The sequence below is a fragment of the Centruroides vittatus genome, unplaced genomic scaffold (assembly GCF_030686945.1).
Source record: "Centruroides vittatus isolate TY-2023 unplaced genomic scaffold, ASM3068694v2 contig_1343, whole genome shotgun sequence".
NCBI lineage: Eukaryota > Metazoa > Arthropoda > Arachnida > Scorpiones > Buthidae > Centruroides > Centruroides vittatus.
In genome coordinates, this window is record NW_027120855.1 from 1239217 (window position 1) to 1262790 (window position 23574).

A 23574-nucleotide genomic window follows, 5' to 3' on the forward strand; every position below is an offset into this window, starting at 1 on the left:
CTAGTCTTACTACATATATCCATTTTTAGGACTTGTAAGCATATATATATATATACACTAGTAATTTCACAATAAAAACCTCACAACTTATACAGATGTGATAAAACTTCACCAAACAAGATAATTTTAAAACGGGACATAAATTTGAATACAAATTTTTACAATTCAATATAATAAAACCTACAATTCAATACAATTCATCAATTTTTCTGGAGATTATATTGAATAGTACAAATTTTCATTCAAGTTTGGTGGAGTTTTGTCACATGTGTATATATGTTGTGAGGTTTTTATTATGAAATTACTAGTGTGTATACATACGCCTACCAACCATAAAAAAAAAGATAGGTTCTTCTTCAGTCTTAATATATACATATTATGTTATCGTAATATATAGAATTACACTGCAAATTGTGTCTCAAGGTCATTCTGTCCCATGTTTAATCCAGTGTGATAAGTCTGTCTTTGGGTAAAGTACATTAGCAGAAAACATATGAAGCAAGGCAATGGACAAAAAACAATCAGAATAATAAAATATGTTTTATTTGATGTGAATTTCCAAAAAATTCAATTACTTTTTAACCTTGTTGGCACATCTTCATGGGAGAATAAATAATTTCAAAAACATAAACATTAAATGTTGTACTTTCTAGAAATGTTTTAAATAACTTAAAAATTTAAAATAATGTTTAACTTTGAATGTATGTTTTTGTTTTTGGAAAGAATTTAAAATTTTGAAGATGAGCCAGCAAGGTTGAAAAGCAATTAAGTTTTAGATGTTTAATAAATTTACTCCAATAAGGTTTTTGATTGGCTTTTTGAGCAATTCTGTTGTTGTTTAGAATGGGCGCTTTGCCTAGTAAAGCAGCTCGTGTAAGCCGAATAAGTAAGCTAAAGACAAGACATGTTTCAAACGAAATGGGCCTTGTCATTTGCTTGCTTATTTAGCTGCATTAAAGATACTTTGTTAGGCAACATGCCCAATAAATAGCAATTTTCAAATTTTTGATTTAAATATATTAAACTTCTAAATGAATCCATTTTTACTCTTCTAACTTCATTTATGATTAAAAACAAATAAAGTACATTTTTTGCAGTGAAATAAAGTAAAAAAAATTAGTAAAAGTATTCAAGGTGAGAATAAAATCTCAAGGCATTTTTCTCTAAGAGTTTTGGGATTTCTTTGATAGTGAAGGGTATCTTTTTTTGAATTTAAAAAACTTTATCATTTAGTTTTGATTATACAATTCACATTACAAGCATAAAAATAGAAATTTCTTGACAGAGTTCTCTAGATATTTAGTAATTTTTTTTTGAATTGTCAAACAACACTCAAAATTTTTAAGTTGATGAAATTTAAGTTACTAATAATACACATTCTTAATATTAAAATATAATTAATAAAAATAGTAAAATTGTATGTAAGATATAAACAAAAGTTTAAACAATACTTTTTTATAAATTTAAAATTTAATTAATGTGTATTAAATAATTATCTTACTAACAATTTAAACTTAATAATTAATTGATAATATTTAAAATATATTTTTCGATTGCTAGAACGATTCTCGTCTACTCAACAAACAGCTAGCTTTTGCTTTCGTAAAGGACATACTTGGCCATTCCCGTCACTTTCCCGAGCTGAAGAAACAGTTCAACGATATTTCTCAGTCGTTAATAACGAATGTTTTGAAGTCTTCGATCGACGAAGTAAGTGAATTATTATCTCTCCGTGTAGTATTTTTCTTAGTTTTTACAGTTTCACTTTTTAGAGGTTTAACAACTTTGTTTAGTCATTCTTGGTACGGACTTGGACGAAATCCAGTATTTACTCTAGTTAAAATTCTTTCCGAGGTCTAATCTTCCGAGTCGTTCGTCGAGCGACTGCTTTATTTAAATGGGGAAAAGTTTCCAATTTAAAGCTTAGATCATAAAATTTGATTGTTTTGCAATTTAGCAAAAGTTTGCCTAATTTTTTTCGATTATATAATAATCATATTTACAGATAAAAATTTAAAAATAATTATTGAAATAATTTACTATTAAGTACAATTTGTGTTGGAATGTTTTTCCAATAACGTACCAATCTTCCTTGCTATTTTGAGAAGATTTATTACCATAATTCACTTATATATTTTGAATGTTGATATTTATAAAATTGAAAAATGGAATTGGGTAGTTGTAATTCACTTATTTTTACACATTATCTCATTAATTTATTAAAAAGTATTTTGCCAAAAAAGAATTTAATGAAGAATAATTATTAAAAGTTTTCTGGAAATTATAAAATGCTTTTAAGTTTGTATAATTTCTTTATTAACTTATTATTTTTATATAATTTTTAATTGTCTAATAAAAATTTAATATATAATAATTTATCTGAAATAAATTTTTATTAATAAACTTATAGAACAGTGAGTAAATGATACATAAAACTGAATTGTATAATTCATATATAAAAGTAAAATAAATTAGTCTGAGAAGTTTTAGAAAAGTCTTCTGAGGAATATTATGCTGGGAATTGGTAAGAATAATTTGAATGTTTTTCATTACATAAGTCATTTAGATATGTATCTTTTTAAACAATATAACAGGAGTTCTTGATTGTAGTTATGTTCGAAAAATGCATAGTTTATAACAAAGTGATGTATATCAAGCATTCTTTATCCACTAAACTAATGTATTATATAGGAGATATATAGAATTGTGTAGACTTATGACTAGGAAATACTTACTTTATTGTACATTAAAGTATAATACAAAATATTTTATTGTAGTTGTTAAATAATATTTAGAAAGTACAGTACGAAATAAAATGATTAATAAAACATTAAAAATTTGAGAGAGACATAAATGTACTGTACATTCTCATTCAAATGCCAAGTACAAATATACATTTTGTGTATCAAGTTTACAATCCCTAATTAATCAACAGTTTATTTGTGAAACAATGTATATCAGTGCGATGTATATTGAGAGCTTTCTATATGTTTTATCACTATGGAACTATTTTGTAACTAATCCAATTAGAAATATCCAACCTGATTTTTGGTCACTTGATCAGTTTCACTGTGGGTCTGGTCTGTCCATAATAAACAAAATTGAGATCGACGGTAGACCCCCTTATAACACAGTAGATATATTCTGTGTTATATGAATCCGTGTTGTACGAGTCACTTAGATTTTACAAATACGTGACCCGTTCACTGCCCAAAGCGATTAACTTACTTGTTATATTTAAAATAACTTTCTTTACTAATCAGGCTTAAGGCACTACATGACAACAATTTTTATGGCCATTGAATAAAAAATGTTTTTTTTTCCCACAAGAAAACTCAACTTTCCCACCTAAACTGTCCGTATATATGTGTGCCGCTGGACGGCGGTCGTTCGATCGGCGTCCTCGCTATGCCGGTAGCTCTCGAGTAGGTTCGCTACTCGTCCGCTATTGGTCCGGATTCGACCGATCCCGTCGAGACACGAATCGACCACGACAACCTGTTTCGTTCTTTTACTGTGTTATATGAGCCTCTTTTAGCATGTTATACGAACACGATCACAATTTTTCCACTGTGTTATACGAATTTGTCTTATATGAACCCGTGTTATAGGAGGGTCTATTGTATAGCTTTCGGTGTGCTTGTGTGTCTTACGAAGTTAACAAGTCAGTCAACCAATTGAATATTAAGAAGTAAATTTATTATAGTATTATGTAAATTTTAGTTTTTTACATAATAGATAAATGAGAGGTGTGACAGTCATCTGCAGTGAATTTTTGTTAGAACTGTCATCTGCCTCTAAAAGTTTTTGATATGGGTGTGATATCTCTATCTGGTTAAATGTACAGAGTCATAATATGCTATTTACTAATAATGTATTTATTTTAAATAGATTGAGTCACGAAATAATATCAAAAAAAGAAGAAAACTTTATTGTGAGTTTGTGGACTTAAAACAAGCATGTGTCAGGGTTGATTATGGTCTTGTTATATAAACTTACTTCATTTGGGATATCCGTTCTATTTATTTATCTAATTTAAAATTTATTTGCAAATTTAGAATATGTTGTTACATCTAATGTAAAGTATAGTGAAAAAATAATTTCAAATTTGGGACTTCCACACAAGGGAATCATTAAGTGTTGGAGCTTCAAAATTCCTTTTGTGAAGCTCCAGACAGAGTCAAAATCTCTCACTAATGTGCTTAAAAATATTTTATTATAGAAAGGAATGTTGAAAAATAAATGCATCGTGAAGGGTATAAAATAAATGATGTAAGTCTTGAGTGAAAATCAAACACGTGTTAGATACAAGAAGTTGAACCTTGACCCTGATGCTCATATAACTGATAAAATTTGGGCAAAATGGGGAAACGAGGCAGTCTTAATGAGGGAAAAACATTACATTATAATTGTTAAAATTCTTAGATGATAGGAGAGAAGACATCTTTGTTTAAAATAAGAGTGAAAGTTTCAAAGTTCAATCAACATCATTCAGTCAGACTTGAGAGACAGTGTCAGGTTGAATACCAAAGATTAATCTTTCTTGCAACCCAATCTGATATAATTTCACCTGGACAGAGAAATAATCAATTGGGAGATGATGAGAACAAGTCAGAACCAATTGAAATAGGGAATTTGGAGATGGCCGTTAAAAATCTGAATTTCAAGGACAAAGTCTGCATTTCTTTCCCAAGTTTGCAGTGTAAGTCCAAATGTGCCTTTGTTTGCATCCTACTATCATTCCATGTTAGAACTGTCATGTGTCCGTCTTCACTCTGTTGCCATCCTTATCATCCATTCTCCACCCGACTGCCGTCTGTCCACCTGGAATTGTTGGTTGACGACACTGCCTCGGGGCTGATGTATTTATGAAGTATCACCCGGGAAAGACATCATATGAGGGTTGTCCCAGAAATACCCGACCTAACGTATAGATGGCGGTAGTTGTTTGAAAAAATTACTGTGGTCGAAAGTACCAACCTTATAAAGCTTAAGTTTGAAGTTTGAAGATGCTATGTTGTTTAGTATTTGTTTGACAGCCATCAATAGTGAAGATTTCAGTGAATTTGTAAACATGGAAAAAATTGGTCATCGTTATGTGATGCAATACTTTCATTTGAAAGGTCTCGGTCCAACCAATATCAAAGCTGAGCTAGATTCTATTCTGGGGAGTCTGCTCTCACCTTTACAACAATAAAATATTGGGTGGCAGAGTTTAAACGAGGTTGTACAAGCTGCTAAGATGAACATTGCAGTGGTTGACCAAATGAGGTAACCACACCAGAAATGGTGAAGAAAATCCACAAAATGGTATTGGACGACAGTCGACTCAAAGTGCCAGAGCTAGCAGACATGGTAGGCATTTCAAAAAGTGCTGTACATTACATTTTGACTAAAAACTGGACATGAGAAAGCTGTGTGCAAGATGGGTGCCGCATTTGCTCACAATGGGACAAAAATAGTGTTGTGAGGATGTTTCAGTCGAGTGTTTGGTGATGTTTCACAGCAATAAAGCCGAGTTTTTGCATCGAACCATGGATGAAACATGGGTCCATCACTTTACACCTGAGACGAAAGAACAGTACTGAAAGGGGAGAATCAGTTCTAAAGAAGGCAAAGATAACAGTTTCATCTGCTGGCAAGGTCATGGCATCAGTTTTTTGGGATGCATGTGGGATAATTTTCATTGATTATCTTTGAAAAGGAAAAACAATCAATGGTGAGTATTATGCAAACTTATTGGTGCTTGAGTGATGAAATCAAGAAAAAATGGCTGCATTTGGCAAAAAAGGAAGTCATCAAGACAACGCACCAATTTGCACATTCATTACTGTGGTGGCCAAAATCAATGAGTTAAGGTTTGAATTGATGGTAAAAGATTTGCCAACAATGAAGAGGTGGAGTCTGCGGTTGATGGCTGTTTTGAGAAGCTCGACGGTTCTCACTATAAACAGGGTATCGAAGCTATTGAACATCACTGGGAAAAGTGTATCGAGCTAAAAGCAGACTATGTTGAGAAATAAAGATATGTTTTCCCAAATTTTTTGTGTCTTCTTTGTTAGGTCGTGTACTTCTAGGACTATCCCCGTACATCTATTTTGAACTTTCCTTTTTAATACACTCAAACCTGTTTTTGTGCAATTTTTTATTTGTGCGATTTTTTTTGTGCAGTATACCAATTTGATTGAAATTCATATTTTGCACAAAAAAACTGCACAAAACAAATTGCACAAATAAAATATCGCACAAAAAAGACTGCACAAAAACAGGTTTTAGTGTAGTATTTTAGGAGGAAGTGCTCAGAAAAGAACATTGTAAGTTTTGTAAGATTCTAAATAAATGGAATGGGTTTAGTTGTAAAGGTGCTTTGCCTCAGTGTCTGCCACATCTATATATTTCACCTCACTCCCATTGTCCTGACTTTAACCCCTAAAATGGCAATCTCACATTTTAGCAATTTGAATAATAATACAAGTGATTATTTATTGGTATAGGATAATTACATAATCAAGTAACAATTTAAAGAAAATCCTATATAAACAATTGTTAGAAATGTAAGTACTTTTAAATATAACCTAATTGAACTGGCCAAATGGGAGAAATGCTAACAAAAGTAGGGTTATCCTTAGAGTAGCTTAAATTATGTGTCTCCGAGAATGCACCTTAAACATAGGACATCTCTTACAAGTATTTATGGATATATGCTGCAGAGGAGATTATACTTATTAAGAAATGAAATAATACAGAAACAGAACCTGCACGTATTCATGGTGTACGTATCACATCTGTTATCAAGGCTTAAATTTGAAGCGAAGGTTACGTACGCACAAATTAGGCTAAATAAGTTTGACTGATAGTTAATCATAATTACATAAGAATTGTAAGATTTAGTCAATGTGAATTTTGTAATGGAATTTATGAATTTATGGTAAGACATATATTTGAATGTAATGTGTTAGCACCACCTACAGAAAAATTTTTATTATGTTAACAGGAAATGAAACTTATTTTTATGAGAGTTTGTCACTCAAAATACAAAATATTATGTCAAACACACACACACACACACACACACACATATATATATATCATATGATATTTCGTATTTTTCTTTTTATTAAAATATATATTTTGACATGTAACTATTCTAGAAACCGAAGGGAATACTAAAAAATAAACTTCACGATTCAAAATATTTTCCAACAACAATTTCAATGAAACAAAAGTGTTTTAGACCCTAAGTTTATAGATCTTCATCAGTTGAACATTCAAACATAGAACATTTTTGAATAAAAAGAAAATTCCAATACAAAATAGAATAAATATAAAAGATAAAAAATAGAACAAAAGTAACTGCAACTAAATAAATAAAAAAAATGTGCAAATAGTAACTAATTAACAGAATACAAAACTAATAAAATTGTAAAAGCGCATTATAAAAATCTTTGCCATAAAGAGACCATTGTGCTGTAGATAGCAAGTCTACATCTTGGAAATCTATATAGTTGGAATCTTTGAAATGCAGTCTTGCTAGATATTTACAATTATTTTACCACTTTTTCATTGTTTCGTTTTTGTTCGTCTAGCATTCGACTCTTTGTCAGAACTCATTGCATTTACACGAAAGAACTCTTCAAATACATAATGATAAAATTAATTTTCATATCTGAAATAAATATTTTTAAACTCCATTGCATTATATTAAAAAATAACATTACTCTATGCAAATATTTATAAAATAAAAGTTGTTACAAGTTTTCTTAATTTGTGTCAGAATTACTTAATTCAAAGGGTCACCGTATAACTCAATGTGTCAACATTTTATTTTCAAACAACATTTTTCGAGACGTTTCGTATCTCGTTACGAACGTGTTCAATCGCCGACGAGACGTGAAAGATCTCAAAAAACATTTAATCAAAAATAAATATGTCCACTCCTTGGGTTATGTAGAAATCATTTGAATTAAATAAAACAAACTATATATGATAATATTTTGCAAATGCATTTTATCTTATTTTTATAGAATATTTCCAATGAAATGTCACTTTAAATTAATATTTAATATGCAAATTATTAATTAACAAATAAATCATAAATTTACAAAATAACAAAGAAAAATAATTTAATAAGAATAATAATAATGATTGGATTTTATTTAAATTTAACTAATTTCATTTGCAGATAAATAATCAGTCTCTCATTTCGTATTTGATTATATAGTTATCCCACGCTTAACAATTTTGTTTAATACGGGATTTGATTAATGCGTGAAATTAAACGTAGTCCGTACGGCCGAGAGTTTTTACGATTTTATTAGTTTGGTATTCTTGTTAATTAGTTACTATTTGCATATTTTTGTTATTTATTATTATTGTGTTTTACTTTTAATTTCCTTTTAATTACTTCAAATGTTCGGCCGACAAAGACTCGTAGAGTCGAAAACATTTTTGTTTCGTTAAAATTGTTGCCGGAACATTTTAAGTTGTGAATTTTATTTCTAAATATCTTGACTTGAAATATAAAAAGAAATGACACTCGACTTAATCACTTTTTCATAATTTTAAAGACTTACAAATTTTAATTGGTTAATTATAAAATTTATAATTAATATTTAATGTAAATGTTGAATTAAATTGTTTTTTTAATTGACCTATTTAATTATACAAATATTTACAATTGCTATTCTACTTTCAATTTAGTTAGAAGTGGAAGGTTTGGAATGTTTGAAAGAATGTATGAAGTATTTTCCTGGTGCTTGTGGAATAATGAAGGTAAGATTTTATTATTATTTACAATAAGAATATTACTCTTTTGAAAGTTGGTGAAAAGTGTAATGTATCTTCATTAATTTATTAATGAAAGTTAAAGGAAAAAATTCAGTTTCTCTACACTTCGTTTATGGCATGGTTTTTTAAATTAAATTTCCCATTTTTCCATATTCTTTAGTTTTCTTTTACACATTTGTAATTTTTGCAGATTAAAGGCTTATATGTGTTGTGCCCATTCTTTTGTTAATGACCAACTCACTATGGTTTAGGTATTCATATTCATGAACAATTTTGGGTAAAAAATTGTAAAATTATCATCGTATTTTCTTGTTTCTAAGATTCACCAAGACCGTGAGATAGAATTTTGATTTATTTTTTGTGGCAAGAGAAATTCTATATTAAATGCATATTTCAGAGAGCCAACTGGACAGCTTTCACTTCATTTTCATTCTAATGAAGCTGAAGCAGCCCTAAAACAGGACGAAAACATTCCTCCCTGGGAAATTTAAACAATTGGCTCTCTGAAATATGCATTTAATACAGATAACAAAATGCAGTTAGAAATGCATTAAGTATTATTTAAGAGAAATTCTTAAATAATTAATTTTATTAAATTTTGTAAAGTAACAAGTTAGAAAAACAATACGAATGTCATAAAATAGGTGATTTTAGTAGCTGTAATTCCATATTTTTTTTGCATATATAAATTAATAATTAATATGTATTGTTATTATAATACCATATTGTAATGTTATCTTGAATAAATTTTAATTATTAAACTTAATCTAAAGGCTTGTTAAAGCTCATTTGAACCTATCTGAATCAAAAATGTTGATTGATGCATAATGCATCACATAATCTGCTTATAAATCTGTCAGATTTCCACGACTGTATGATTAAATAAACAAAAATTTGTTCTGATCTCTTCAATTCCATTAACCCTTAATAAATTAGTTAAACACTATAAAATTAAGAGAAAATGTTTAATTGTAATTATTGATAAAATACAAAAGAGTGCTTTAATTTTATAGTGTTTGATTATTTTATTATGACACTTAAAAATGATTAATGCTTTTATTTTTTACTCTTTCTATCCTGTGGGCACCAAGAGAGCATTTTTTTCAGGTTCGTTGTGAGTTTGGCCTGACCCACGATGGGATAGTGGAGTGGTGAGGGACGTGGCCCGACGTATTCGGGACGGACCACTTTCAAAAAATTCCTAATGATTTTTCAACCTGCCGAATTTGATCGAAAGTTTAAACCAAAGTCTCCCATAGTGGTAGGTCTTACAGTTTTGGTCAACTGGCCGGCTATGATTCGTGCTATCACTCTCTGGCTTTTACTCCACCCCGTCCTACTCCAAAACAGGAAAATTGAATGGAACCACAGATTGTTGAACTTTGTCTAATATAACACAATATTTTTTCTACTGCTTGTGCCTTCTCCTAGGGGAGGTTTGTAGCCGGCAATTAGCACGATTCTCTATTGTGAGTCTTATGAATAATTTCTTCAGTATCTAGTCCTATCCATTTCCTAACGTCATCCATCCAGCCTCATCTTCTTCCCCTTGATCTTCTTCCCTCAATCTTTCCTTCAAATGTGAGTTTGGGGATTTCATATTTTTCTCTCCTCTGTATGTGTCCACAGTATGCTAGTTTTCTCCTCTTTATTATTTTTATTAATTCTCTTTTAGCATCTGCCATCTGTAACACCCTGTCATTAGTGGTCTTGTTTGTTCACTTGATCTTTAACATTCTTCTGATTGCCCACATCTCAAAGGCCTCAATTTTTCTCTCCATATCTTTTTGTAGTGTCCATGCCTTGCATCCATAAAGCAAAGTGGGCCAAATGTAGCATTTTAGCGTTTTTAGTCTTAATAGTATATTTAGTTTTTTTCACACAATGTTTTTCATCTGGTTAAACTTGATTTCCTTTGATACATTATTGTCTGAATAGAATCTTTTCCCCAAATAACAGAAACCATCTATTTGTTCAAGGTTCTCCCACCTGCATTTCATCTTTATTGTGTGCTTATCTTTACTTATGCACATTGTCTTAGTCTTCTTTGTATTTACTGTGAGTCCCATTTCTTCACTTTTTGAAACTAGTTCATTTAACAGTGTTTGTAGTTATTTTTCCTTATGTAGCGAGAATGTCTGTGTCATCTGCATATCTGAGATTGTTAATCCTTATCCCGTTAAGCTTTACACCTTCTTTTCTATTTTCTAGGGCCTCCCGCATTATGTACTCAGCATACACATTATATAGAATTGGTGAAAGTACACAGCCCTGTCTAACCCCTCTTTCGACTTCAATCCATTCAGATTCTTCATTTCCCAATCTAACTTTTGTTTTCTAATATGCATCTTTAATGATCTTAATGTCTCTTTTGTCTAGACCTAGGTTACAAAGTATTTTGAATAGTTTATCATGCCATATCTTATCAAATGCTTTTTCATAATCCAGGAAACACAAAAATGGGGACAATTATATTGATTGTTTTTTCGGCGATACGAGAGAGGGCGAAGATTGCTTCTCTTGTGCCAACTTCCCTTCGAAATCCAAATTGAGTAATATCGATGTTACTTTCAATTTTACCATATATTCTGTTGTGAATGATTTTTAGCAATATTTTGCTTATATGGTTTAGCAGGTTCTGTGTTCACAATGTTTTATAGTTTCTGTTTTCTTGGGTATAGATACCCAAGAAAACAGAATGATGATTTTTAGACAGTTTTCTTTTGCTCTTACAATTTCTTTCTGTATTTGTCTATAAGTATAAGTACAATACATGATAATCTTTAAACTAATGGCATTTAAATTTGTAAAAAACTATTTTAGCATTATAACAAACACTATTCAATGCTTAGGGATGGCCATCATCAGATAATTGCAAGGATTACAATGTAAGATATGTATAGTTTCTAAATGAAACTTAACCTAGGAGCTGCGCAAGCCTGTAACACTTGCACTTCTAAATAGGTTCAAAAGTATCAATTAAAATCTTACTTAACTCCATCACACGTTTGGCCTGTGAAATGTCCCTTGGTGTTTGGTGCAGGTGCAGGTGGTTAGCATTTTAGTTGTGACTTCTACATAAGATGTATTAGTACCACAAGCTACTTATAGATAGATTTTACAAACTCTAGATCTTTTTAAAAGAGCAAGTTAACCGTATCATTTGTTAATAGTTTCCTTAGATTGGGTTGGGAATGTATGGCTAAAACAGATTCTTCCTTTCTAAAGATTCTTGATAACTTCAGAGGTACCGTACATGTCTGAAGTAAACAATAGAGAATCTGGTAAATATTAATTTCAGTTTTACATACAGATAGGATGAATGACTGAAACAATGATGACAATGTTGAATCACGTTTGTTACAGTTTTGTAGGATCTGATAGTGAGATGTGTAGTTCTAAAGAACATTTAATCTGAAATAAATTCTGATTCTAGCATTACGCTATTCTTTATGCAAACGGTCATAGTTTCGTATTCTCAAATGCCGTAATTCTATTCTGATGGACATTTTGAAACGAGTCAATCCAGTCCTATGTGTCAAAAATTTGTATATAGAAGTTCTTAAAATGTTTTTTAGGACTACAATGGTATTCACTAATTTTATTTATGTATGCAAATTATTTTACTTTACTTTATTCTTTAAAATTATGTTTTATAAATATAAATAAATGTTTTATTTTTAATCAAAACTTCATTTACAAGAGTAATTTTTTTTAAACATTTACTTATCCATATGAATTTTAAAATCGTTTTAGAATTCCTAAAGTTAAATTAAATTTTGAGTACGAAATAAACTATTATTAATATTTAGAAATTTAAAGTTCGGTTATTTATTCAGAAAAAATTAAATGTATCAAATTTATTTATTTTAGTCTCAGATCGAAGCTCACATTTGGAAAATTTTGATGAATTCGGATGGTGAAAATAAGGAAGTAAATATTCGGTTAAATGTTTTAAGAATTTTCTAATTATAAAATTTTTTGATTAAGTTAATATTTTGCTTAATATTGTGAAATTTCAGATTGCTGCTTCTTGTTTTGCACTACTTGTTATGTGCGGAGGAGGAGGACACAATAACGTTAACTATGTTTTGAATTGGCAGAATCAAATGTCCAGATTGCTTTCGACACTTAATTTAATATTGTCGCAACTTCTCGAAGATATAGAAGTAGGTGAGAATTAAATTATCAAAATGCATTTTTGTTTTTCAAAATGAATTTGTTTTTAAAGAAGTTAAGTAAGTGTTTTTATAGAATTATTCATACTTAAATAGAAGGCTTCAACAGAAATCCAGACTACTTTTTTCAGCTAGCCAACTGTTTTATTATATGCATCTGCATGACGAGCAAGAGTTGTAGGTTTGAGTCCCACTCCAGACCAATCTTTTCTTTCAAAATGCAGGCATATCCCTGGTTATGATCATCTCGTGATAAAAACAAATTGCAGATACGAAAAAAAATTACTGTTAAATAAAAAAGACCTCTATAATAAATTAATGACTCTGTATATACAAGTAATAGTTATGGGGTTGAAGATATAGAATTTTGCAATATGGATATTCAAGTGTAATTAATAATACCTTGAATCTATTAATCTTTTGAATTTATTAATTGTCATTAATATTTATTTGCAAAGAAATAAATTTTCAAAATTTAAATTTGTTACAGATGTACGGGTTTGTCGACCCATTACCGACAATTACAGTCTTCCCCAAATGGTCGAAGGAAATTATATGAATTCGTTTAAATACTCTCTGTATTTTCAAGCAGTGGTAGCATGTGTAGTGAAAATGTTAAAGTAAGGTTTTTTTATTTTGAATTTTTAAACTATATTTGCTTATTTTAAATGTTTTTGTGTAAATAATAAATTAAAGTTTCATTCGTGACATGCTTATTTTATGGAACATCCACAAATATTCTATTAGACAGGTTGGAAACTTGACTAATCTACTTATTGAATAGTTTTAAGATTTTCTTTCACTGTGCTCACTTATGCGTTATTACATCATCTATAAAAATACGGTCAGTAATATTTCTAAATACAGGGTGTGGCAGACAGGACAGATGTTCTATAAAAAATCATTACATCTGTAATTGTTACTAGAAAAGATATTTGTTGGAAGATGTGAGTTTGTATTGAAATAGCATTTTACAGAATCAAGTGTGGAAAACAACATCTCCCATAATGGTGTCTGTTATCAGCAGTGGTGATATTCGGTGGGTTCGCACAGGTTCGGCCGAACCCGTTGTTAAAATTTTCAGTTTCCCGAACCTTGTTAAACACGCGGAACATTTCTCAGTGGGTTTGTTTTTTTTTCAAAAAATATATTAAAATATGCGTATTATACTCTGTAATACTGCTAAACTAGAGCCTTATACTCCGTTCGTACCGAGCATTTCAATCTAGATTGTGAGCAAGGTCAGGGAGTATGTCTTGGTGCGATCTCTCTCGACCGTTTCAATCGAGGGTTAATCGCAATCGATTCAAGAGAGTTCTTGAAAGTAGATCCAGTGATAAGAGAGATCCCAGAATGCCACGCGCGCGAGATAATACAAGATGGCTGTCGAACACGTGTCGGGCTATGGATAGCGAAAGAAAAAGTATAATGTATCTCGAGAGATGATGACACGTGTGTATTTCGAAAAGCGCGATTTCGCGGTAAAGATTACCCCTGCCTAAAAAAAAAAGGTCGACAGCCCTAAAATATTATCGTTACCTGCCCTTCACCCACGGCTCGTTACGTTCCAAGTACGCCACTGATTGTTAGATATACGGTTGCAAGAAAAGGTGTTGTATTTATTTCTATTCAAAACTTCCATTTCATTTGTCGGTGATTGTCAGGGAAAAATTTTCTGCTAGCGAACCCCTTGTTAAATATTTCGCATATCACCACTGGTTATCAGTGATGCATTTCTGAAGGAGATTTTGGTGACTTCCATGCAAATAGCTTCCTTTGGTTCTTGCAAAGAATGGGCTTATGCTCATATACACTATTTCCCACAAGAAATAATCGCACATGGATAGGTCGGGTGAATGAGGTGGCTAATAAATGTCACTGAATCTGGAAATGAGGCAACCAGGGAAAAGACGACGAATAATTTCAATTGATGCTCTAACTGTGTGGGCCAGTGCCTCATTCTGTTGAAACCACACACGTCTGATGGGAATACGTTTCCATTGTATTCAAGGATACTGAAACGAATTCTTGTCAGATGTGTATGACTGTTTCCTCGGTTGTATGCAAACACACGGTGTTCTATTGTCTGTGGCTCCATGCCTTCAACTGAAAAGACAATGCTAAGACCTCACTACTTTCTCGCTACCTGCCACACATCTCTCACTCCACCTGGTGGTGAGTTGTAGCCATTTCAAAAACATTCATCCTTTCTGCCCCACTCTGTATAAACAGGATGTTCACTTAAACATCTATCCAGGGCAAAAGAGATTTTTCTAACATTGACCAAGTTAGGTTGACTGCAGTAGACATATGTGACCGGGGGGTCGGCACCTCTTTGGTGTCACGTCAGGTCTGACACCACCGTGTCTCGGCTGACACGGAAGCTGCGGCGATTCTACGATCGGTCGCGTTTTTCGGGCGATTGGATTCGGGATGGAGGACAAGAGATAACAGAGGCCATTTTAACAGAACATAACGTATATTTAATTGGAACAGGGTTCATGTACATTATCAAGGGTCTCGTGACGCGACTTCGAGAGAGAGAGCTTACAAACGAGTTTGCGTGGTGATAAATACCTTGTGAAAGATGTTCGGAGATTCGGGTACTAACGGAGGTCGACGTTTTCGTCTTGGCAAAAGTCTTAGTCCTATACCTCCGATGATTTCGGTCACGGCGTTTGTTCCTAACCGGTTCGGTGATGTTACTATCCTCAGTCCGCGGGACTCGGCACAAAGTTCAGGAGGTAGCACACTTAAAAGTACGTCTGCACACACGGCTATCCGAGCGACAACTCCCCGAATTCTCGTAGTATTGTTGTTCTTTTCGATGCACTTTAGGGCGAAGGTGATGGGAATTGCGTCTGAGAACTAAACAGAGAATACATTCTCACGTAGAAAGTTGACAGTTAGTCGTTAGTAAGTGACAACAAGACGACAACTATGACGTCATGGAAAATTTTCTGTAGGTTCCAAATTCAGACACTTACACATAAGTATAAGAGATATTATGTTGCCATGACATGCTCATTCTGCTGCTGTCTGTAACCTTAACATGCCGACAATGATTATGCACAGTGATTTGAGAGGTACAATGCATCATTAAATATACAGCATTACAAACTACAACTTCTTCAGCATATTTTGTGAACCAACGAGGCACTTTTTTCCCTGAATGGAGTTTATAACTGTTACAATGTGTATCGGTGGGCAGAGCATTCTCCACAATGTATGTGACGTACATGACACCAAATGTGTTTTACCCTAAATGTATTTGTTTGACACCCAGGTGTGAAACTTGGATGTTAAACAAATAAGCACATTATCAGAGTGCAGGATGACAGTTTTTGCCTTTGACAAGAAAATTGATGGAAGCTCACTCACAAAACAAAGTGCCAATGTCATTCATTTTTCACCACCTGTGGCATGCAGCTTCTTAGTCCTGTATTCATTGACAGCACTTAGATAGTGACTGATATTTGAATGTCCTAAACATGACAGCAGATGAATGGATCAGTGACTTCAGTACTACTACAACAGGTTTACTGCAGATATGGTGTGCCACCTCATTTCCAGACTGATATGTGTAAATTACTTTCAGTGTGATATGGCAACCACTGGATAGGACAATAAGGCCATGCTCCAGTCACTACATTTTTCAGACTCATTAAAGGTGGTCATTTTGAACATGTTATCTAACAAGACTCAATTTCTGTAACGTTGTCTTTATCCTTTAGTCATAGATTATTCGTTTGTTATGCTAAACTGTCTTAAATTGATTTCTTTCAGTTATTTTAGCACTGGAAGAAGCATACACTACATTCATACATTTGTATAATGGTGAAAAGAAAATTTCTTTTGCTTCTGGATAGATGTTTAAGTGGATACTCTAGTAGACCCTCAATAAGCTAAGCTATCTTAATTCAAAGTTTATTTTGTCTTGACTTCCATAGACTCAATGCATTCTGTTTCTATAAGAGTATCTTCAAAATCACATTTTGCCAACTCAGAATTCAAGATCAGAGACTGTTTCATATCTAGGAAATGTTTTCAAGGAAATGGATAATATCTTGTATTGTTTAGAATTATGCTTCTGATTAAACAACAAAAAATTAAAAACTTTGATGTCATTTTGTGCAAAAAATAATGATTGTATACTTGAATGCAAATTAACCAATTAAAACAGTGCTTTAAAATTATTGTGTTTTAAATTTTTAGATTTTAAACATGCAAAAATGTAACAAAGTTGTTTGTGTTTTGACAGCTTACTGGTTTTATTGACCAATTAAATTTGTGTTTGTTTATTTGGAATTAAGCATTCACATTTCTTGATTTTTGAAATTGTCATAATCTACAAATTACACTAATGGTTTATTCATAATTGTAGCCATTTCATCTTGTGTCTGACTTACTTCCACTATACTAATTTCTCTCCATTATGTTGAAGGATTGAAATAATTTGATATATTTAAAACTTACTACAAAAATGTAGACAAACAGAAGTTTAAAATATGTAAGTTGGGGGATGTTCTGGAGAGAAAAGCATAACTAATCTACATATTGAATCATGTTTTAGTGGATTTTAATTCATAAATACTTTTTAAAGACAAATACTACCAAAAGCACAATCATAGATCTGTTGCTTTTAATCTTAGAGAAAAATATATTCTGGATAAACAATCAAAGAATGAAGGTTTTGTATAATATTTTAAAGTTTCGGTTTTAACAGAAACTACAAGTTTGGGTTCAAGTACAATTACTCATTTGACTTTAATAACTGAACCCGGGAATGAAAGCCAGAACTAGTTTATATGGGTATTTAATTTGTAGGTTAAAGTGTACCTAGGTAACTCCTATGGTGGCACTTCCGGAATTTCGATAGCATTTGCGATTAGAAATGCAAATTTTTAATTTTTGTGGGCTCGAGGATGCACGTTCTAGCCTAACCTAACCTAACCTATTCTAATAAATTACCAAATTATTCTTTTCTTTGTTAGGGAATAGAATAGGTTAGGTTAGAACGTGTTTCCTGATTCCAGCAAACAGAAGAAAAGAATAATTTGGTAATTTATTAGAATAGGTTAGGTTAGGTTAGGCTAGAACGTGCATCCTCGAGCCCACAAAAATTAAAAATTTGCATTTCTAATCGCAAATGCTATCGAAATTCCGGAAGTGCCGCCATAGGAGTTACCTAGGTACACTTTAACCAATTTGTAATTTCTCACTTAAACCTCAATTGTTTATAATCTCAAAACTATCGATTACTTACTGATTTAATAAAATTAAAATCTTATGAGTGAAGTGTTCTTTTTATTCTGTTGTAACAGTTTACAAACTAAACTATTTGCTGAAGCTATACACTAACTTAAGGCAGTGTTTTTCAATTTTTTTCTAACAGTGGCATTTCCAACTTGGTATTTTTTCTCTTTACAGCATTCTTTCTTTATCAGTGTAGAGTAATTGTGATTTTTGTACCTTTAGTAATACGTCTAAGTGTTACGGCATTGTTTGGCACTATTATTTTGTGACACTTCTGAAGTGTTGTCGTGGCATCCTGGTTGAAAACCACTGACTTAAAGCATTCTAAAGTTAATGGCATTAGTACATTTATTGCTTTATGCTTTGTTAAATATTATTTTAAAATTTTTATATGAAGTGCTTGGCAAAATTAACTAAAGAGAATAATCTTAGTTTTTTAATATTAGCACAGATTATCCATTTCGAGTGGACGTACCTATCGAAGAACTGCTTTTAGTTATTCACAATATTCTTAACATTAATCATAAAGTGGTAAGTTACTTTTGTTTGATATTGCTATAATATTTAAAGCATTTAAATGTTCATTTTTCTCATTTAATAAAATATTTTGTTTTTAGTTGAATGCATCATCTACAATGATATCAATATTGATATCTGTTTTACCTTCCTTATATTGCTCTGCACTTATGATGCTTAGAGGATTAATTATGAGGTAAGGGTAATTCTATTTGGGGGTAATTCCACTTACTGTTTGGTTACACTGTTTTTCCAAAGTAATTTCTGTTAAAATTCAATGAGCGTGTAGTGTCCGGACTGAGATTTGAACTGATCTGGTAAACTAAAATTAATTAATGACACAGATTGTTTTGAAAAATATTTTCTGTAAAATTAATGTGTGTTTTTTTAAGTTATTAAGTTGGTTAACATTAATGTCAAAACAATGGCTTAACAAGACAAATTAAGTAACTTGTATGATTCTGTGGTTTTACGTTTTATGAAAACTAATATGTTACACATTTATAGAAGTCAGAAAAAGTCTTTATATTGAATTAATTTTTTCAGAATTTACAAGTCTGTACGAGATCTATACAGTTTGCTGTATGTAATTGTAAATGCAGAATGAAACTGAACTAATTGAGAATTTGATACAAAATTGTATAGAATATAAAAACAAACTAAATCTTTTACCACAAGCTGGAATTTTTATGAATTATATGTAAGAAACATACCTTTTCATATGTTTCTGGGACTTCTTTATAGTTCTAATGAACATTTTTGGCTTGATTTACAGGCTTGAACCTGAAGAAGGCCTGTAAATCAAGCCAAAAATGTTGTTAGAACTGTAAAGTGCCGGAAACATATTGTATTTTTGCGGAATGACTGACGTGCCGGTCTGTCCGGGGAGACCGTGAAATTGGATATTTTCTGTTTGATGAAAACCGGCATGTTGGTTTATCCTGGAGAATGCCAGTTTAAGTGAGGTTATAGATCCCTTTCAAGAGGGCACATTAAAAAACAAATGAGTTTTTATTCTAAAACTGTGAGACTGTCAGCATTACATCAAATCTACAATTATATGTTTAATTTCTTCATTTTGTCTTTTTTCTAACAACGTAAAATACTCATGGGATGATGAAAGTGTTTTTTTAATGTTTATTTTATTGTAATTCAATTTAAAAATGCAAAAATAAGAATATTAAATTTCAGAAATTGGCCATAAATTATTTCAACTAATACAGTATTAACATCTGTTTTGTATGAAATTTGAGAGGAAGGTGTTATTTTTAAGGTTGGAGTAGATGGTCAGTGCAGCCCACACTGACTAACTTCTAGTACTACTAATGTCAATAAGTTGTTAATAGTGTATAAAACAATACACTATAAACGAAAACTCTCTTCTGGATTTTAAGTTGGTTAATTTATAATGTTATTTTATTGTAATTGGAAGAATGTTTTCTTCAATGTTTAATTAACAACTACCATATTTACTTACATATAAGATGAGGTTTTTATTCATTTATCACAGCTTGAAATTCCTAGGTCGTACTATACATACCAGTGAAAGATTCTTTGCATTTTTGCAGATAATTTTGTGAACCGTGTGTTTGCATTTTTTACTGGATGCTTACCCGTTTGTATTTAAAACAAAAATATTTTATCTGGGTCGTTTGAGTCGTTCTTGTATATTGTCAAGAGTAAAGATGAATAGCAATAGGAAAAGCAAAGCTTTTGAATTGAATTCCAGATTGAAATTCTAAAATCACACGGGAGCCCAATATGAGTTTTAATCCATTCCCACACGAAAACAGACAATTATTCGGAAATTAGAATTTGGAGAAACTCGTAAGTGTAATCGACAGAGAGCGGATTCGACTGTTAAGAATTGGCAGAGAAAGGTTCCAGATAGTCCAGCTTTACATGAAAGAATTATGTTGTCGATTTTACAAGATTTCCTTAAAGTTTAAAATGCCAGTAATTTTTGCAGGACGATGTGTGCATTTACGTTTATTTGATATTTTACTTGCGATTAAATGAAATAAAATTAGAATTGTATTAATATATCTAATTTTCTTTATTTTTATCTTTAAAGTCACATTTGTCTTATATGCCAGTAAATAAAGTAATTTTGTTACATCTGATTAATTTTATTTTTTAGTTGCAGTTTAACTGGCATGCCAGTAACCGCAGAGTTTCTGGCATGCTGGTCTTTCCCAGTTTATGCTGCATAAAACTGGGAAAATATGGTATGAAAGGGTGTTTTTATATATATAAGATAAAAACAATTGAAATGTGTATTTATAAACACTTTTTTTCACTGGGATTATTAATAATGTTCAAAATGTTCTAAAGTCTCATTAATTAATATTTTTCACTGTTTCTCTTATATCAATTATATCATATGAGGATAATTCCATGTATATCAAGTGACACTTTTCCATTTTAATTATGAAATATGCTCGAAGCACATATTTTACAGCAGAGGAATGACAATACCAAACTTTGCACTTGTTTTCCTGTAAATTATTTTACAGTAAATATTTTTATTATTATTAAATAGTCAACTTAAAGAAATTAAGATAATGTTTTATTTTTTGTATATTATTATTTTATTAATTTGTAACTGTTTTAGTTCTTGGTCATTGGATGGATTACCAGTCAATTAATCAGTTACTGTATTTTAATTTAGATGATTCATTCTAGATTTCTGATGTGTTATAATTTGTTTAAAGCTCAAAAATTTTATTTTTAGTTGTTCAAAGTTACTTCTGCCATTTGGTGATAACATTTTGAAGTTCTTAATTGGAGCCTTACAGCATGTAACTTCTGACGTTTGTTCAGTTAGTTTCAGTAAACCATTTAGGTAAGTTTTGTTTTTAAATACCTATAAATTTTAAATTTAAGGGGTAGTAGAGGTCGAAGAGATGAGTATTTTTTTTGAAGCTAAGATCAGAAAGAAAAATTGGCTGAGCTAAGACCTGCAGAAAATTTGGACATGCAACCTCCTGACTTCTCTGGTGATATATATAAAGACTGTGGTGTATGAAACACCAGTTGGAAACAAAGGAAGAACTGTCCATCTGTATCATTTCAGTTTTTGATACTATTGGAGGATAAGCACTCTTTTAGAGAGTGGACAAAATTCAATTTATTGTCGTAATCTGTGTAATGAAGTTGGTAGTTGCCACTTCAATTATTTGTTGTAAATACACCGAAATTATCAGTAAAGTTCCATTTACTGTACTGTATGTACTCAGTACTCATTATCTGAAAACACACAATAAGAAGAAGGTAAGTGTTGAGGCAAAATGATGGTTGTCTTCCACACAGATGTGCCCAAATTTTATACTGGCCATAGCTCCATCAGTTTTCGTTTCTAACCTAGGTTTTTTTTATCCTTCTTAGACTCTATGAATTAAATTCAAATCATAGCAACTCTCTGTTGATGCTTTCACTGTGTCTGAACATTTCAAACAATTCTGCAATAGATCACCAATCTCTCTCTCTCTCTCTCTCGTCCAGAGATTGAAAGTCCAACAACCCATTTCGTCTTTCACGCAACAACTGCCACTACACTGTGAGGAAAAATTCTGAGAGATCTGTTACAAATTTTTGTTTTGCTTATTGGAGTCCAAATAAAAACTTATACATACTTTCATTCACTTAAGTGCTTTTGGACTACATTGTCCGTCTTCAGAATGTAGATTCAACCATTACTCTATTCTCTGTTTGAACATACTGCACTTTTGAACATTTTAAAACCAAAACCATAATGTACATTCTTTCTTCCCATATCACAATATTAAAATATTTTTTGCTTTTAATTCTTGTCCTTCCATTGTCTTCTCCCCCTTGTTGTCCCTTTACTAGACTCCTCCATACTGCTTATAACTTCCCAGTGTGTCTCAAATAAATTACTTCACGTTTAAACCCTTTTCACATATTTAAATTGTTTTGGTCACTCATAAGTCCCTTTGGTCCCTTATGAGCTAATTGCATATCTCTAAGATATGTTGATGATATTCAACAACCTTAGAAACAGTACAATAATTTTTCTGATTTCTTTCAATACCTTATCTTCTACCTTTCTAACTAATAATTCTGCTATAAAACCAGCAATTGGAGATCTGATCGGAAATCCATGTCTCTGACTGCATGATTGGCTTTTAAATTTAAAATATCAGTTACATATAATCAAATAAGCAAGATGGTTCTGGATTCTGTCATTTCACCTTTGCTACGCCAGAATGAATAAGTATTAAGGATTGCCAAATATAAGTAATTATGTTTGGAAATCCTGGATCAGGATGTTCTGACATCATTTGTTATTAAAGGTTCACAAGAAACTTTGTCTTGAATCTAACAAATAGTAAACCTTATGTGAGTGTGACATGTGAGTATTTTATGATCAGTGGTCTTGTATGGGGGAGTTCATGTAAGAGAATGGTGGAGGAATTAGAGCGGTAACTTGGCAGTGATTCACTCAAACTAGGGAGTAACAACAAAGGAATTTATTTAATCTAAGAATAAAATAAAATGCATAATGAACAATTAACAAATTGACAGTTAATGTATGCTTTCTATATGCAAAGAGAGAGAGTTCACAATTGATATGCATACGGAAGTTACATCTTAAATGTTGATTGGACTCAGTCCTCTACTTTGTGACAAGAGTTTGGTTCTTATTTGACTTCAGTCAAAGAATTGTTCTTCACTTGATTTGAAATATAATCCTTATAATTGTTTCTTATAATCCATATAGTCCTTGTAAATTGTCCTGCAATTCTTTCTAATGCTGGTTCACTTGGATGTAAACCCAAACATAAACTCAGAGGACTTTTTGATGTGCGACCGA

General features: G+C 31.5%; 1 protein-coding gene across 1 annotated transcript in view; it reads left to right on the top strand.

The window, feature by feature from the left end:
* The window catches only part of LOC136990849 (proline-, glutamic acid- and leucine-rich protein 1-like), a 40394-nt gene that overhangs the window by 8399 nt on the left and 8421 nt on the right, over positions 1-23574 (top strand). The window contains exons 4-11 of the mRNA XM_067289302.1: positions 1561-1710; positions 8701-8772; positions 12661-12720; positions 12810-12960; positions 13456-13585; positions 18668-18752; positions 18839-18933; positions 21472-21582. Of these exons, the coding sequence (XP_067145403.1) occupies positions 1561-1710; positions 8701-8772; positions 12661-12720; positions 12810-12960; positions 13456-13585; positions 18668-18752; positions 18839-18933; positions 21472-21582 (854 nt within the window). The remainder of the gene's footprint in view (positions 1-1560; positions 1711-8700; positions 8773-12660; positions 12721-12809; positions 12961-13455; positions 13586-18667; positions 18753-18838; positions 18934-21471; positions 21583-23574) is intronic.